General features: G+C 36.8%; 1 protein-coding gene across 1 annotated transcript in view; it reads right to left on the reverse strand.

Annotated features, from left to right (window-relative positions):
- Positions 1–18,857, reverse strand: part of LOC119839254 (cytoplasmic aconitate hydratase-like) — a 33,042-nt gene extending 14,185 nt beyond the window's left edge. Inside the window, exons 1-11 of the mRNA XM_038365480.1 lie at positions 18,712–18,857; positions 15,863–15,958; positions 13,499–13,662; positions 12,641–12,786; positions 11,963–12,032; positions 11,058–11,120; positions 10,277–10,403; positions 9,538–9,668; positions 9,043–9,214; positions 7,780–7,880; positions 7,183–7,299 (exon numbers count right to left, since the gene is read on the reverse strand). Coding sequence (XP_038221408.1) covers positions 7,183–7,299; positions 7,780–7,880; positions 9,043–9,214; positions 9,538–9,668; positions 10,277–10,403; positions 11,058–11,120; positions 11,963–12,032; positions 12,641–12,786; positions 13,499–13,662; positions 15,863–15,958; positions 18,712–18,718 — 1,194 coding nt within the window. The 5' untranslated portion in view covers positions 18,719–18,857. The remainder of the gene's footprint in view (positions 1–7,182; positions 7,300–7,779; positions 7,881–9,042; positions 9,215–9,537; positions 9,669–10,276; positions 10,404–11,057; positions 11,121–11,962; positions 12,033–12,640; positions 12,787–13,498; positions 13,663–15,862; positions 15,959–18,711) is intronic.

Here is an 18,857-nt window from a genome sequence, read left to right on the forward strand (position 1 = left end):
GTAATAAATGTTATTTGCAGTTAACAATTTTCTTTTTTCTTTATTACAATATTTATGGCAAGACTAGGTACATAAGATTCAACATAATATATCAGTTGAACTTAACTTTTAATATGGATAACTTGTGTCTGAAATAAACATCTATTATTATTATTATAATCAGACACGACGATCGCCTCAACTAGGAATAAACCTATGCTAGAGACGACCGACGCCTTCCACTCTAGACCTAGCCATCATTGCTAAATTTAGACACAAACAATTACCTTATTTAAAAAATACAAATGTTTTGTATGTTGGATTAGACTTTTAAATATTTAGGCCTCTAATTAGGCATTTACAATTCATAATGTACCATAATTTTTTATAATAACAAAATAATTAATAAACAATTAACTAATTGTTGTCATTGTTTCTCGCGTAATTATAATAATTTTCAGGTTTACAGCATTGAAATACTTTATAAATGATAGAGAATAAGTATCCTACTAATATTATAATCCTATTAATATTATAAATGCGAAAGTTTGTAACGATGTGTGTGTGTTTGTTGCTCTTTCACGCAAAAACTACTGAACCGATTGCAATGACATTTTGTACGTAGACAGCTGGACAACTGGACTAACATATAGGCAACTTTTTATCCCGCTATGTCTACGGGATACGGACTTACGCGGGTGAAACCGCGGGGCGCAGCTAGTTTACAATAAATTTAGCCACAGGCACAGCAACGCGTGGCCGGGTATGCTAGTCTAGTCAATAAAAACACCACATTATAGTCTTATCTCATCATCATCAGCCCATACATGTTCCCACTGCTGGGACACAGGCCTCCTATGAGGGTTCAGGCCATAATCCAGCACGCTGGCCAAGTGCAGGTTGGCAGATGTCACATGTCGTCGAACTTTTGTTTCTCGGACATGCCGGTTTCCTCACGATGTTTTCCTTCACCGTTTTAAGCAGTGGTGATGTTATCCACATGCGCAGATAAATTGAAAAATCAATTTATATCCTGCACGCTCGCCCGGTCTCGAACCCCGACTTATCGCTTTCGAAGTCCGAGGTTCTCACCACTGAGCCACCACAGATATATTCTTATCTATTATATTTGAAAGTTATCTATAAATCAATCAAAATGTTAACCGCTATCAAACAGTTTGCGGTTTTTTAATTGCTTCAAATATAAAATTAATATAATTATATATAATATAATATTTCACAAGAATACAGCGAGGTATTTCATTTTAATTGTTTGTATATTCGAGTCGTGAAGAGTGTTATATGTGAGAAGAGAGAACGCTTCGGAACGGACTAGGCCAGCTCGCACCGGGGAAGTACCACACCCCACAGAAGACCGGCGTGAAATAGCATTCTGCTGTGTTCCGTTCGGTGAGTGGGCGAGCCGGAGGCCCATGTCTTTTCCTTACCCTTCCCAATCCCTTCCTTTATTCCTCTCGCCAATCCTTTCTTAATCTCTTCCCAAAAAGTCGGCAATCTATTTGTAGAGGCGTAAGGTCTGCAATGGACCTTATGCCTCTCTAAATGTTCATGGGCGGTGGTAGCGCTTACCATCAGGCGTCCCACCAGCTCCCTTGCCGACTATGACATAAAAACGGAACGGATTGGGCCAGCTCGCACCGGGCAGTACCACACCCCCACAGAAGACCAGCGTGAGATAGTAGCATGCTACTGTGCGTACGGTGAGTGGGGGAGCCGGAGGCCTATTTCCTTCTCCTCGCCTTTCCCAGTCCATTCCTTCTTTCCAGTCGTCAATCCTTTCCCTATCCCTTACTCCTTAAGCGGGCAGCGCATACGCATAGGCACTACTTCTGTTCACGGGCGGCGATGATCACTTACTATCAGGCGAACCACCAGCTCAGTCGCCCGCTATGACATACAAGACATATCAACTTGGTGATGGAATGGTACATTTATTTGTATTTATTTAATTATCCGATTATTACTGCATGTGTGTTAATTCGTGCTCATTTATAAGTCTTTTTATTAATTTATTTATTTTTGGGTTAAGATTTTTATTAATTAACTATCTGTCCCGGCGAACACCGCAACGCCATAGAATGTTGTTTCGACATATTTTCCTTATTGTTCCCACCTTTTAAACCTCCCCTAGACCTCCACGGACATATCGAGACCAAAATAAGATAAATCCGTTCAGCCGATCTCGAGTTTTAGCAAGACTAACGAACAGCAATTGATTTTTATATATAAGATTAATTAATTCATTGTAAACCAGCGCTAGGAGCTTTTATCATACGCTGAATGAAATCGTATTTGGTGACAGTATGACATTTAAAATAGTTTTATTTATGTACTAGCTGCGCCCCGCGGTTTCACCCGCGTAAGTCCGTATCCCGTAGGAATGTCGGGATAAAAAGTTGCCTATATGTTATTCCAGTTGTCCAGCTGTCTACGTAACAAATTTCATTGCAATCGGTTCAGTAGTTTTTGCATGAAAGAGCAACAAACACACACACATCGTTACAAACTTTCGCATTTATAATATTAGTTGGAAGTTGGATATAGTAGGATAGTAGGATTAGTAGGATAGGATTTATTCATGTTATATTTATTTCATATTGTTATAATGTTTATTATAATTGTATTTTTTTGTAACTCTAGCTATGAACCGCGGCGTTTCACGCGCGGTACCCGGCTAAAATAGCCAATGCCCTAACCTAGACTGTAATCTAGCTCTTTATTAAAACACATACAGATACGATAAGCTGCTTTCGCGTGAGATTAATAAACATCCATCCATACATTCATATATACAAATTTTAACGTTAATAATATCAGTAGTTTTTGTATGAAAGAGCAACCAACACACACACATCCTTACAAACTTTCGAATTTATAATATTATAGTAGGAAGTAGGATAGTAGGAATTTTTTTCAATTAAATTCAAGCATGTTATTTCCTATACACATTTTAGTAAGATTTTGAACATTCTATACTATTATTTAATGGTTTCAGATAAACGTTATAGTCACTCTGTCTGTTTGATTCTTCATCATGCTTAAACCACTGAACCGTTTTGGTGCAGTGATAGTTCGAGAAAGAACATAGGATAGAATAGACATCTCGGAAATCCCGGAAACGGGAACTATGCATGGAATACACTGGGGATTTTATGTCTTGAATAGGCGGGCGAAGCCGCGGGCGGTAAGCTAATATTTCAATATAATAACTCAAACATCTAACATACAAACAAACCATTTAATTACAAAACAGCTTGAGAAAGCCACGATATTAACTAGCCTAAAAAAATCATATTCCGACCATCATTTCCAGGCATCAACGAACATACATAAAAACAACTATTCATCATTACCACATATCACCGTGAGAATCATTAATTCATTTTTAAAAAACTTCCAAAGAAAACATTAACAAGTACACAAAATCATTACTAAGTTACCGATTAATCCGTTAATGATATTATTTACAAATACCCTCAATCATCATTAAGTAATGATCACTATTCGCGTATATATAGTCACGAATGTATACGATTTAATCAGTATCAAATTGGCATTCGTACCGCTAACATCTAATAAAAGATCAACAATTCAAATTATGTTTGCAGCGTTGTTTAATATAATATTTAAAAAACAAATTTCGACATTTAGTGAGTGATAGTGTTATGTAATTATTTGGTAAGTCGCAATGTAATTCGTGTGTGTTAATGGCACACTCATTGACAGCATTTATGTTTGTTGAGAGTAACTAACTCAGAAGACACGTGTTTCATTGTCATTGAGTTGCAGTGGTTACTAACTCAGTAGTCACGTACAACACTCTGTCACTGGGTGCGTAATTACTGTCACTGTGTGACTTTTTCATCAGATGGATGTAATTTTTATAAATACTGCCTTAGAGTGGTAGTGATCACTCACTCAGTAGACAAGTTTCATAGTCTGTCACTGGGTATGTGATTACTGTTATTCTGTGGCCATTTCATCGAGATTACATGGTATTATGATTTTATTAGAATATCTTTGTCTATGAGAGGCGGTAGTCACTCACTCAGTAGACATGTTTTATATTCTGTCACTGGGTGTCTGATTATTGTCACTCAGTGACTATTTCATCTGTATGCAACTTAGTATCACATTACGAACATTTTATCAGGGTTTGTCGTGTAACACGACAATGTTAGTTAAATCGTGTTGTTGCATAACAATTTGCGTAAATGTTGACTTGAGGGGTAGTAGTTAGTCACTCTGTGGACATGTGTAATAATCTGTCACTGGGTGTCTGATTATTGTCACTCAGTGACTATTTCATCTGTGTGCAAATCAGTGGCCGCATTACATGCGCAATGTGTTGTGTTAAGTATACATTTATAATTTCAGGATATCAACACTACCAGAAGAGATAACCTGTCAATTGTTGCTTCATCTAACAGCTTGTGCAATAACATATAGCTAAACAAAATACTGTCCTAGAGACGCAGTAGTCTCTCACTCACTGGACATGTGTAAAATTCTGTCACTGGGTGTTTGATTACTGTCACTCGATGACCAACTCAGCCTTTCACACACATAAGATCAGTTAGCTAAGCATTTAGCCACATCATGAGTGTGTATTTAAATATGCTAATGTAGTCTCGGGTCTTAGCAAAATGTGATTTCATATATATTATAAAAACTTTTTTTTTTACAACAACAGATGAATTTGGTTATATATCAAAGAGTCCGAATAACATTAACAAGTTTATTTACTTTTTCTATAAAGTAAATTTAAAACATTACGAAGCCTATTACAGCGCTCACAGCAGCATATACACAATTCGTTATTCGCAAGGAGAAAATATATGCCTGCTTATAATACGTAAGTAGTAAATATTCTAATTAAGTGGTAAAAGTTAAGAAACCGGTTTATACCAGTTACAGTTAAATCTGTTGTCGTTGAGAGGCAGTAGTTACTCACTCAGTAGACATGTGATATATTCTGTCACTGGGTTTGTGATTACTGCCACACTACGGCGATTTGTACTATTTTGCTGTTATTTTGTTAGATTGCAACCGTGTTTTTGAGTAACGGAGTCACTCACTCAGTAGACATGTGATTCTCTGTCACTGGGTGTCTGATTACTGTTACGCAATAAGCAATATCATCTGTGAATTATTTTCTACGATTTTGTATCTGTCTATTTGAATATGAAAACGTACATCCTACTAATCCTACTAATATTATAAATGCGAACGTTTGTAAGGATGTGTGTGTTTGTTGCTCTTTCACGCAAAAACTACTGAACCGATTGCAATGAAATTTTGTAAAAATCCAGTTGTCCAGCTGTTATGCAGACAAAAATATATAGGCAACTTTTTATCCCGATATTCCTACGGGATACGGACTTATGTGGGTGAAACCGCGGAGCAAAGCTAGTATGCTATAAAGAACAGTGCTTAATCACTCATTAGACATGTGTAGTATTCTGTCACTGGGTAATTAATTACTGCCTTTTATGCATAAATCATCTATGCATTGTGATAATGAAGATTTTTACTACCAGAAATAAAATCAATATTGTCTATAAGGTACGGTTGTCAGTCACTCAGTAGACATGTACTTAAATTCTGTCACTGGGTGTTTGAAAACTGCTTTTTAAGACTAAATCAACACTGTACTTGTAAATATTCAGTTTTTTTAAATATTGTATATTTTTTATATTAATCGAATATCATCTGTGTTTTTATGAGGTGGTAGCCACTCACTCAGTAGACATGTGATTTACTCTGTCACTGGGTGTCTGTTTACTGTCACGTGAAGACAATTTCTTCTATGGTAGTTTTTTGATATACAGATTAGGGTGTTTTTTAGTAAGTGTGTGTGTTGGGTGTTATATTTATAACAGTACATAACATTAATCTTTGAGAGGCGGTGGTCATTCACTCAGCAAACATGTTTTATATTCTGTCACTGGGTGTGTGATTACTGTCACTCATTGGTTGATTCATCGGCGCCTGATTAAAAGTAGATATCGTCTTGAACTGAGGGTAGTCACTCACTCAGTTGACATGTATCGCAGTCTGTCACTGGGTGTCTGATTTCTGTCGCTGTCAAGCACTGTCATCTGGGAACTATTTGGTACAGCCTATGAAGCCCTCATCTCGTCAATTTGTTATTAAGAACAGTGATCAATCACTCAGTAGACATGTCTTATATTCTGTCACTGGGTATTTGATTACTGCTTTTTTATGACTAACAGCTCCGTGCATGCACCATAATATATACCACAGTGTGCATAATTTAACACACTCGTGTATACATATATTTAAAATATGTATATATGTATCAGGACCATTTCATCAAAGTTTTTATCGAGTAGCAGTAGTCTCACACTCAGTAGACATGTGATATATTCTGTCACTGGGTTTCTGATTACTGTCACTTGACGACTAATTCATCTGAGTTTTGTAATTTTTTACGTCACTGTTTATTACCAAATCAAAGGGGCTGAATGAAGGATTAGATATATTCTATACTTTATCACACGGTATGATTATTATATAAGGCCCAATCCAAAGAATTTAATGATGTATACTTTCTTGATCATCAATGAGGATCACTTAGAGGCGGTAGTCACTCACTCAGTAGGCATGTATCCAACTCTGTCACTGGGTGTGTTATTACTGTCACTTGTTGACCACTACTTCAGCAGCGTCAATTTTTTTATTATAAATTGACTTTACCGATGTTATAAATTTTATAATTTACCTTTTTCATAATGTGTGGTCTGTATGGAGCAGTAGTTACCCACTCCGTATGACATGTTACAGTTTCTGTCACTGAGTATTTGACGATTGCTTTTTTATGACTTAGTCATTCGCACATATTACGCTATATTACTTTTCATGCTTTAATATTTTAATCATTTTAGTCAGTATTTTCCATGAATTTGTTAGCTATCTACGTACCAAATTTCATTGCAATCGGTTCAGTAGCTTTTTGCGTGAAAGAGCAACAAACACACACACATCCTTACAAACTTTCGCTTTTATAATAATATTATAGTAGGAATGATTTAATAGATGATGAGAAAAATAAGAAACATAAACAATAGTAAAAAATAATGTATAATGCGGCGGCCTTATCACTTTTAGTGATCTATTCCAGGCAACCTTAGGCATTAGATAAATACTAAGCCAACTCACCTTATTGGTGAGGCACTGCTGGAAGTCCACCTTCATGTCGGCGACCGAGACGCGGTCCTGCGGTCGCTTCGGCCCACTCACTGACGTCACCACGGTCGATAGATCCAACTCGACGATCTGGAATGTAGTTGGGTCTTTCTTAGTAAGTGAGTGAGTGAGTGAGTTACTGATGGGTGGGGACTGGTTAGGTCCAACTCGACTGTCTGGAAGTTTGTTTGTGTTATTTTTATTAGGTAAATGTGTGAGTGTGTGAGTGAGTGAGTGAGTGATCGGTGGTGAGTGGATAAAACAACCAACTCGATGATTTGGAAAAATGTGTTTTTTTTTGTGAGTGGGTGAGTAGGTAATGAATGGAAAGTGAATGGGTCCAACTCGACCATCTCGAATGATATTTGAATGAGTGAGTGAGTGAATGAATGAATGAATAACTGAGTGGTCTTGTCCACCTAAGATTTACGAATGTAAAAAAACTAATAATGTACAATTTTTTTTTTTTCAATTTTTCAAGGGGGTTTAACTTTATACAGTCTATAAATGTAACATTATTGATATGATATTGAGTTGTTAGTGAGTTATTGTTAGATAGTTCCGACATACCTCCGAAAACACTGGATCTTGTTCAGGATTCGTGTAGTCCCTGAATTGTTTTGTCGCTTTCAAATACGCTCTAATTATATTTATCTTTTCAGCGGGACGATCTGAAATAAAAACATAAATTATCCTACTAATATTATAAACACGAATATCTGCAAAATCGTATGTATGTTTGTTACTCTGTCACGCGAAAACCACTGAAGAGATTTTGATGATACTTAGTAGTGATATAGCTTACCTGAATAACACATTCAATCTAATATTTTAAAGATGAATTTTTTTTATGTTTGTATTGTTTCTTTGCAAGTTATTGGAGCGATTTAAATTTTTAAAGGTACCACGGACAATTCCGGGGCAAACAGCTAGTAAGAAATAAATATCCTATCTCATATAAAGCTGAGTTTGAGCAGTTTGTTCTCTAATGTATTATGCTTAGATATTATGTCATTTTTTATCGTGTACACAATCTTCATGAATAAATAATTTTAATACTTTCGCTTGGTATGGGTTGCTTGGAAGAAACTGCTATTAAGCAAGCCGACCTTTGCACGTTATATCCTGTTTTTCATATTTAATGTTTTATGAAGAATATTTCCCGTCATTTCATTTTATTATTGTTAGATGATTTCCAACATATAAATGAACTAGCATTTCGCCCCCGGCTCCGCCCGTGGTACATATATAGACTACTAGCTGCACCCGGCAAACGCTGTTCTGCCTTACTCTTATCATTTAGGGGTATGAAAAATAGATGTTGGCCGATTCTCATAGAGACTGGATAAGCAGAAAAAATTTCATCAAAATCGGTCAAGCCGTTTCGGAGGAGTATGGCAACGAAAACTGTGACACGAGAAATATATATAGATGTCACTCAGCGAAGTTGCGCATTCTAATGGTGAAAGAATTTTTAAAATCGGTCCAGCAGTTTTTGAGTTTATGCGTTACAAACAAAGAAACAAACGAAAATACGAAGAATTTGTTCTCTTTATAATATTAGTGTAGTTGAATAAAAATTTCTAAACTTAAAATTGTAGTTGAGTACCACTCACTGAAGGAAAACATCGTGAGGAAACCGGCATGTCCAAGAATCAAAAGTTCGACGACATGTGACATCTGCCAACCCGCACTTGGCCAGTGTGGTGGATTATGGCCTGAACCCTCATAGGAGGCCTGTGTCGTAATAGTGGTAATATGTATGGGCTGATTATGATGATTATGATGATTATGATGATGATGATGATGATGATGATGACGATGATCACTCACTGGTCTGCCCCAAATAGTCCAGCGAGCGCTCGTCCACGGGGAAGTGCGCCACGGTTGCCCCAAACTCGGGGCACATGTTGGCAACCGTCGCCCTGTCAGCAATACTCAACGCCGACACGCCGGGGCCGAAGAACTCGACAAACTTGCCCACAACACCCAGCGAACGGAGGTGCTGGAAGTGATGGGGTTTTTATTAGATTAAGAAATTTTTTTTACTATGTTTATAAAAAAATCATTTATAATTTATATTTTATATTATTTACTTCATTTAGTTCAATGCTGGAACGCACAGATACGATGGATAAGATTAACTCCATTTTATCTCCTTTATCCTTTTTATTACCCTTCCCAGACCTTTACTTTCTTCCCCTTATCAAACCTCTCCTGTATACCTTATATTTTTAAATTAAAAATGGGCGATGATAGCGCTCACCATCAGGCGACCCACCAGCTCCTTTACCGACAACTCACTCCTTCACTCACTCACCCACTCACCTTAGTAATAGTAAGCACTAGATCCGTAGAAGTAACCATAGGGTTCAGCTCTCCAACAAGCTTATATCCGACAACTTTAGGTAATAACATACTGGTAGCTTGGCCTAACATAACTGCCTCTGCTTCGATACCTAGAAATAAAAGAGAAATACTTAAGAAGAGACGAGATGAGAATACTAAAAATCGACTAAAAATCTCACTGTTTCATTCACTCACTCAAAATATTGAAAGAAACAAATAAAGACTCGAGTTTAATTTTAATAATAACTCACTAGATCATTCACTCACGGAAACATTTTGAAGAAATAAATAAATAATTTCCAAAAAATAAATAATTTATAATCAACTTAATAACTCACTCAATCACTAAAAATATTTTAAGAAACAAATGAACAATACTTCATTTACTCACAAGAATATTTAAAGCAACGAACACACTCAAACTCAAGTCGAACATCCACTCAGTAATTCATTCACTCGTTCAAAATCATTCAAAAAATAAATGAAATCAATACTTCATTTACTTACTCAAAACATATTAAGTAACAAATACACTCAAACTCAAGTCGAACATCAATTCATTCGAAATATTGGAAGAAGTAAATTAACACTTTGCTCAAAAATCAAGGAACAACTTTGAGTTGAACTCAGGTTGAACTCAAGTTGAACTCAAGTGGAACTCAAGTTGAACTCAAGTTGGACTCAAATTGGACTCAAGTTGAACTCAAGAGGCACTCACCTCCCGCCCCCCAACCGACGACCCCCAGCCCGTTGATCATAGTTGTGTGACTGTCAGTTCCCACCACCGAGTCTGGATATAGGATATCCTCTGTGAAAACCACGCGTGCTAAGTATTCCAGATTCACCTGAAACACAATTAATGCTATTTATTCACTTGTGTTCCGACCCGGTTTCGCCTGTGGTACTTCCTTGTTCTAGACTCAGTTATGACCCACTTCAAACGGACAGACTGAACTCAAACTGTGTACACTTATCAAGGATCGGTGACAACACAATAATTTCATGAGTTTTTTTATTATCCAAGAGTGTTTTAGAACTATGTTTATTTTAACTATAGTCTTTAATTTAATGAATCAATCTCTATTTAAATCCGTTTAAAATCATGATTGATCTATTATTGTACTTGGATAATGGAGTTGGAGGCCAGTTGGGAGGATTTCCTTCTCCTCACCCTACCCTATCCATTCCTTAACCCTTAAAAACGCATATACAGAGGCACTACCTCTGCTCAGTTCACGAGTGGTGGTGATCGCTTACCATCAGGTGAACCACCAGCTCAGTTGCGGTGGCGTAGCTACCATAGGGCCAGGTGGTGCAGTGCACCAGGGCCCCGGAGCTCAGGGGGCCCTCTCACCTCAGCTTTGAAAGAGGGGAGGAAGGCGGAAAGAGAGGAGGTGGGCCCGATTCTTTCCCTATGCACCAGGGCCCTTGTCCCCCTAGCTACGCCACTGCTCAGTTGCCCGCTGTGACATAAAGAAAATAAAAGAAGATATATTTACCTGATGCACAATCCCAGAACCAGGTGGTACTATCATCATATTGTTAAAAGCTTGCGCTCCCCACTAGAATGAAACACATAATTTTATGAGAAATTTTAAATGGAAAAAATTTGAGCACTCAGCGGGATTCGAACCCGCGAACTCTTTTTGCCAAACCGTAGCAACGCCTAGCCTCTCGGCCACCCGTGATCCTGCCACAGTAATCGAATTTCTTCTACTCTTTCGGTTTCATGTGCCTAAGGGGCACCCCGCGCCATCTATTGAGATGATTAAGAACCATCACAACCAATACGAAACATTATTTCAATGATTGCAAAAAAAAAATCTATTCTTTAAAAATTTATAAAGCATTTCAATTCTATGAAACTAATAAAAATCGTACTAATATACCGGGTAGTCGTTTATCGTAATTGAAATAATACAAACTATCCTATCTTTTAAATAAGATCACACAGCACATGGTGCGCAGATTTGATTGAAATCGGTTGAGTAGTTTTGGAGTATCGCAGACGAACATACAGTACAGTATTTTATATATATGAAGACTAGCTGCGCACCACGGTTTCACCCGCATAAGTCCGCAACCCGTAGGAATATCGGGATAAAAAGTTGCCTATATGTTATTCCAGTTGTCCAGCTGTCTACGTACCAAATTTCATTGCAATCGGTTCAGTAGTTTTTGCGTGAGAGAGCAACAAACACACACACATCCTTACAAACTTTCGCATTTATAATATTAGTAGGATAGTAGGAAGTAGGATTATTAAGAAAATGAACCACGGGACACCAGCTTTTAAAAAAGGTTCACTCAGTCAAAAGTTCTGAGGTAAAAAAGTCAAGAAAAAAAAAACACACTCGAATTAATAACCTCCTCCTTTTTTTGAAGTCGGTTGATAAATGCTCACCTTCAGAAATTGGAATCTCTCCTTATTCCTCTCAAACTCCAGCTCTTGGTTCTTATGTAAAGCATCAGTGCTGAAAAACAACAATATATTATATTCATAACACTTTTTTCTTTTCAAAATATGTGTGTGTGTGTGTGTGTTTGTGAGTGTTCGTGTGTGTGTGTGTGTGTGTGTGTGTGTGTGTGTGTTTGTGTGTGTGTAAATGATTGAATCAATTTTGAATTTGATGTCTTTTGCTTTAAAACGTGAATTGGTTGGGAGTATTCCTGGCTATTTCGCTAGTGGGGTATGGGGCAGATTATATACATCTGTTTGACTGATCGATTTTCTTTATGGACAAGCAGGTGATTAACCTTCTGTGTCCTGCAAGACCGAGACATTTTTTTTTGTGTGCGTCCCGACCAGGAATCGAAACCAGGACCCCTCGATTCTACGCTCGCGCGTTAACCACTGTACCAAGGAGGCGGTCACTCTATGATAAATATCTAATCCAAGATGACGGTCAAGAGTGACCTTCAACACATGTCAGTCTTCCCGTGACCACGCTCGCTGTAAAGTGTTCGAAACGTCGGGTTAATAATATAATGAATAAATCGCGTTTAAAATCCGTTAAAAAGTTTTTAATTTCTAAAGTCCAAGAGTTTTCTGAACTTTTCCTTTCATATACTTCCTACTTACGTTCTGGCGAAATCCACTTGCACGGAATGGTCTATCACCAGGTCAGCTGGACATATGGGGTTGATCTTATCGGGATCGCCACCAAGATCCTTTACGGCATCACGCATGGCTGCAAAGTCTACCACTGCGGGCACTCCGGTTAGATCCTGGAAATGTTTGCTTTGTTTGTTTTATGTTACAGTCAGCAATGGAGCAGGTGGGTCACCTGATGGTAAGCGCTACCACCGCCCGTGGACATTTGGAAAGGTGTAAGGTCCATTGCAGACCGAGCGCCTCTACCTGGATTGCCAACTTCAATTGGAAATGGATTAAGAAAGGATTGACGAGAGGAATTAAGGGAGGGGAATGGAAAGGAAAAGGATATGGGCCTCAGCTCATCTATCACTTAGATTAGAAATACTTATTGCGGTACTAAATGTCAACAATTTTCAATTAAACAACAACAAAAAATTCACGTCAACTAGTGGAAAACCGTCGTAGGTATCGAGTTAAAAAATTCAGTAATATCAAATATCTTTAATTTTTAGTTTTATAGCATTGAAATGCTTTATAAATGAGAAATTTTGAATGGTTGTGATGGTTCTTAATCATCTCAATAGATGTCGTGGGGTGCCCCTTAGGCACATGAAACCGAAAGAGTAGAAGAAATTCGATTACTGTGGCAGGATCACGGGTGGCCGAGAGGCTAGGCGTTGCTACGGTTAGGCAAGAAACGCAGGTTCGAATCCTGCCTCGTGATCAAATTTTTTCTATTCTTTCAAAATTTCTCATCAAATATCTTCTTCGTTTTTGGGACATTAAAGTTTAAAAATCGGGATAGTAAATAGACAAAAGGCTATTAAATATTCAACTACCCACCTGAAGAATGACCCTAGCTGGTTTGAATGCCACCTCCACGTCATCAGATTTCTGGTTGACCTCCCAATTCAGTACATTCTCAACATCCTGCGGTAGTACTTGAAAACCGTCGCAGTTCCTCACACATGACTCCAGGAGAACTCTGATGCTGAATGGCAGACGGTCTGGAATTCATGAATAAAAGCTATCACTATCAAATTCAAGATGGCTGACGGGCGTGAACACAAAATGGTGGTTGTTTTTTTATTTTGATTTAATATCCAACTAAAACGCAAACGTTTGGAAGAATGTATGCATGTGTGTAACTCTTTCACGCAAAAACAGCTGATCGGAAATTGTCTATTGAAATTGTGTAGTCTGGTTTAGCACATATGCTACTTTTACTACCTCATACTATGCGAGTGACGCCGCGGGTTACAGCTTAGTCGGTCCCAGGTTTTGTATAAAATTAAAGGCAAAGTATTTAATTTAATGTGTATTTTCTATACTAATATTATAAAGCTGAAGAGTTTGTTTGTTAGATTGTTTGATTGTTTGTTTGTTTGTTTGAACGCGCTAATCTCCGGAACTACTGGTCCGATTTGAATAATTCTTTTTGTGTTGAATAGTACGTTTATCGAGGAAGGCTATAGGCTATATAACATCACGCTGCAACTATTAGGGGCGAAAAAATAACGAAAAATGTGGACAAAACGGGAAAAATTATTCATTCTTCAGGGCTTCTATTGCGTGCGCTGCGAAAACGGTTCAAGATACGAAAAATATATGTATGAAAGAATTATTCCTCTTAAAATGATCTAAAAATAAGTCCGCGACAGTATATGTCTATCTTTTAAGGTTACCTTATTAGAACCATTTTTAGGGTAATCAAATATGGTCGAATTTAATGCATTATTTGTAAGAGTTGTAACAACGTAATAATATTAATTTTTATCCAAATAAATATGTTATTGATTAAGAGTATTTAATTGTGAACAATATTGTCTTTGAAGTCATTTAATTTCAATGAACACCTTAAAAGATATTACAATTTTAAAATAACACCGACAAAAATCACCCGCGCCGCACGATGTTCAAAACAAAAAATAAATATTATGCCCAAAATAACTACTCCACGCGGACGAAGTCGCGAGCACAGCTAGTTTGTATATATGATACTAAGCAGTAGAAGTGACCGCCTCCTTGGTACATTGGTTAACGCGTGAGCGTAGAACCGAAAGGTCCTGGGTTCAATTCCCGGTGGGGACGCACAAAAAAAAAATGTCTCGGTCTGGCAGGACACATAAGGCTGATCACCTACTTGTCCCTAAAAGAAAATCGATCAGTGAAACAGATGTACATCATCTGCCCCATACCCCACTAGGGGGACACGGGACTTCACTAAGCAGTAGAAGTAGCATATAATATAGCATCTCAATATTAGTAGAATAGACAATAGTAGTTGGGAGTCGTCGATAAGTGACGTCACATCGTTAATGGGAGGGAGGGGGCCAAGAGGCAGGGGAACGGCTTTGTGACGTCACATGTTAATATTTTAAAATTGTACTTAGATTCAATATTTAAAATGAAGACTAACTATCTGTTTAACTTCTTTATATTTTTTTATAAATACACTAGCACACCCGGCCACGCGTTGCTGTGGCTCAGTAATAATTAAAAATATTAAGATTATAAATTATTGGGATCATTAATCGAAGTAAAAACTATCCTGTTGTTTTGGAGCAAATTACACATAAAATGCCAAATTTCATCAAAATCGGTTGAGTTTGTGCAGAGTTCATTGAGAACATACATAAGATCAAAATCCAAGTATGACGTCACGTCACAGAGAGGCGATCTTAACATGTGATAACCTGGGACAAGACCTCTCCTTGTGACATGGTGTCAAAGAGAACCTTATATTCACATGTCGTTATTTATAAATGGCCCCTTTACAACAGTAATAAATAGTAAACACTTAGCATGGGTCGCGGACGTATAGTGTATACTAACCAGCTCCCGTGACCCCTTCATTAAAGTTCGTCGGAACACAGTGGGGTTTTAGTCGGTACGAATCCTACTATTATCCTACTATACTACTGGTCCTACTAATACTAATATTATAAATGTGAAAGTTTGTAAGGATGTGTGTGTCTGTTGCTCTTTCACGCAAAAACTACAGAACCGATAGCAATGAAATTTGGTACGTAAACAGCTGGACAACTGGAATAACGTATAGGCAACTTTTTATCCCGATATTCCAACGGAATACGGACTTACGCGGGTGAAACCGCGGGGCGCAGCTAGCCCGACATAATCCACGGCTCCTTTCCGCAGGGGCCGTGGGTATCTATTTAAGATTTCCACTATAAAGAAAAGACTTACCATACTTCTCTCCAAGAGCAACAACATCGTAATATTTATATGACTTTCCATTGATCTCCAATGTCTTCAATAGCTTGTTGTATGGGTTGTTTGGAACTGAAAATAGAAAAAATATACTATTAAAATACTTTTTTCGTGGTTTATAGAATAGCGGCATATTAACTCAGACTCGAACATTTATTCAATCAACTAGAATTCTTATAGAAGCACTTTTGAATCGTCATATTACACAGTTATAACATTAACCACTGGTTCGGAAGGCAGTTTCTACAAAAAAGAGCCGGCAACAAACTCTGTACTTGGTCTTTTAAAATAATATTTTATTTACAATCGAGCCTACAAGTCTAATAATCATTTTATGAGAAGTTTTAATAAATTTTTTTTATCACGGGGTCGGACTAGCACCCGCCTCATTTGTCAAACCTTGACAACACTAAGCCGGTCTCGGTCACCCGAGATCCCGCCTGAAACATCGAATTTCTTCTACTCTTTCGGTTTCATGTACCTTAGGGTCATCCTAAAAATATATCATTAATGAAGCACTAGCTTATGCCCGCGGCTTCGCACTCATTAAATTCGTAATAGTTTAATGGATGTTACTATACATATATACTTTCCTCTTGTATCCAAAATCCCATCAAAATCTGTTGCATCATTTTAAAGATCTAAGCATACAGACACAGTCAGCGGTTGTTTCATACTATATAGTAATTTGAATAACTAAAAAGTAATTTTAGATTAACCTAAATTTCTTATTACATTCTTAGAAATTCCAACGTCACCTGCTTTGCATCTGCTAAGAGGATATCACTGTATGTGTGCTTTTAAAGTGAAACTCGAACATTTATTGATTCAATTAGACTTTTTACAGAAGCACTTCTGTATCCTCATATCACAGTTGTAACATAAACTTAGAAAATATAATAACTACATACAAAAACTGAAGCATTTTTTTATTCAACTAGTCTTTGTATAAAAGCATTTAGCAACAGGACCAAAGGAGCTAGAATTCATGGCAACAGTGATACAATCAACCAATCACTTCTATATATAATATGTATAATATTATAAATGCAAAAGTAACTCTGTCTGTCTGTTACGCTTTCACGCCTAAACCACTGAACCGATTCTGATGAAATTCGGTATGAAGATAGAACGGAACTTGAGAAAGGCCAAAGGATAATTTTTATCGATTCGATTCTTTCACACCTAAACCACTTAACCAATTTTGACAAATAGTCTAGACCTTGGGAAAAACTATAGGCTACTTACTCCTTACCATGTCGCGCGATATAACCGAATACCACGCGGGTGAAGCCGCGGGCGGAAAGCTAGTCCTACTATATTTAATATATTTAATATCCTACTAATATTATAAATGCGAAAGTTTGTAAGGATTTGTATGTGTTTGTTGCTCTTTCACGCAAAAACTACTGAACCGATTGCAATGAAATTTAGCACGTAGACAGCTGGAATAACATATAGGCAATTTTTTATCCCGATATTCCTACAGGATACAGACTTCTGCGGGTGAAACCGCGGGGCGCAGCTAGCATTGTATAAATCAGACCACTCAGTAAAAATTATAAGTAACAAACACAGAAAACATGCAATTGAATTGATAACTATCACTTTTTTAAGTCGGTTGAAAAAAAATCAGAAGAATGTATAATATGGTTCAGGTTATATGGTAATTTGATAATGTATTGAAATAAACCTAAAGCATAAATGTTCACATTTGATATGATAGATAAATATCACAAAGATTAAAAAAGAAGGCTATACAGGCAAACATTTAGATTTCTTGCATAATGATTCTTTATCATATGAACTCGAACTAGCTGCGCCCCGCGGTTTCACCTGCGTAAGTCCGTACCCCTTAAGAATATCGGGATAAAAAGTTGCCTATATGTTATTCCAGTTGTCCAGCTGTATACGTACCAAATTTCAATGCAATCGGTTGAATAGTTGTATGTTTTAGGGAAAGAGCAACATACACACACACATTCATACAAACTTTCGCATTTATAATATTAGTAGGATTAGTAGGAAGTAGGATAGTGATTAATTTTTTCAATACAATCAATAGATTTTTGGTAAATCATGTATTCTTATTTCTGTGCTATAACATTTATGGATGTGTGTGTGTGGCATTGTGTAGCAACACAAAAGCCAGAGACTGTTGATTCTATGTGTGTGTGCATCATTTTAGTTCTTAGAGTCTCTTATTTTAATTCACTAAATAAGTTTATTTCTAATACAAATGCAATGAGTTTCATAATTTAAAATATTGTATAATAAATGTATAATCAATCACTTTCCTTATCTTGGTGCTACTGTAACATTCAATAACTATAAAACATCTTTATCTGTGCAATTTTTTTTTTACATAAAATTAGATCAGGGTCTTATCAATAGTTATCAATGAGCAATAAAATAGACTGCTTTACAAAAACAAGTGTAATAGACAAGAAATTTAGAATTTCGTACAAAAGTAATTTACATTTTTATGCATTAATTTACGAAATAAATTTGAATATTAAAGCCGACTTTGACCTCCAATACACGGATTCGTAATTGATAGCGTACCTTAGAGTTTAAAGGTTAATTAGACATTAAATTCATAGTACCTACATAGTAATGCAGAAAATAAACATCTTCAATATCATTTGATAGGTTAAGTGCGATAACTATATAGTATTCGATAAACAAAAGTCATGAGATTCTTCTCGCGAAATGATAAGATAATTTAAGAAAAATAATTTATATAGGAAACTATGAAATGGAATGTTGATAGAATGATAACAGATAGTACTGTTCGAAATTTAAAAATTAAAAAACATACGCACCCGCCATGACTCCGTACTGAAAAGTCACGTATGATTTAGGGATCGTTTCACACTAAACTTAAAGTTTTCAACGTATCGTAAATTCTGAACGTGCGTCGTGGGATTTATTCACGCAACTGTCAAGAAAATCTGATAAATGTTCACAA

Source organism: Zerene cesonia, unplaced genomic scaffold (genome assembly GCF_012273895.1).
Source record: "Zerene cesonia ecotype Mississippi unplaced genomic scaffold, Zerene_cesonia_1.1 Zces_u010, whole genome shotgun sequence".
Lineage (NCBI taxonomy): Eukaryota > Metazoa > Arthropoda > Insecta > Lepidoptera > Pieridae > Zerene > Zerene cesonia.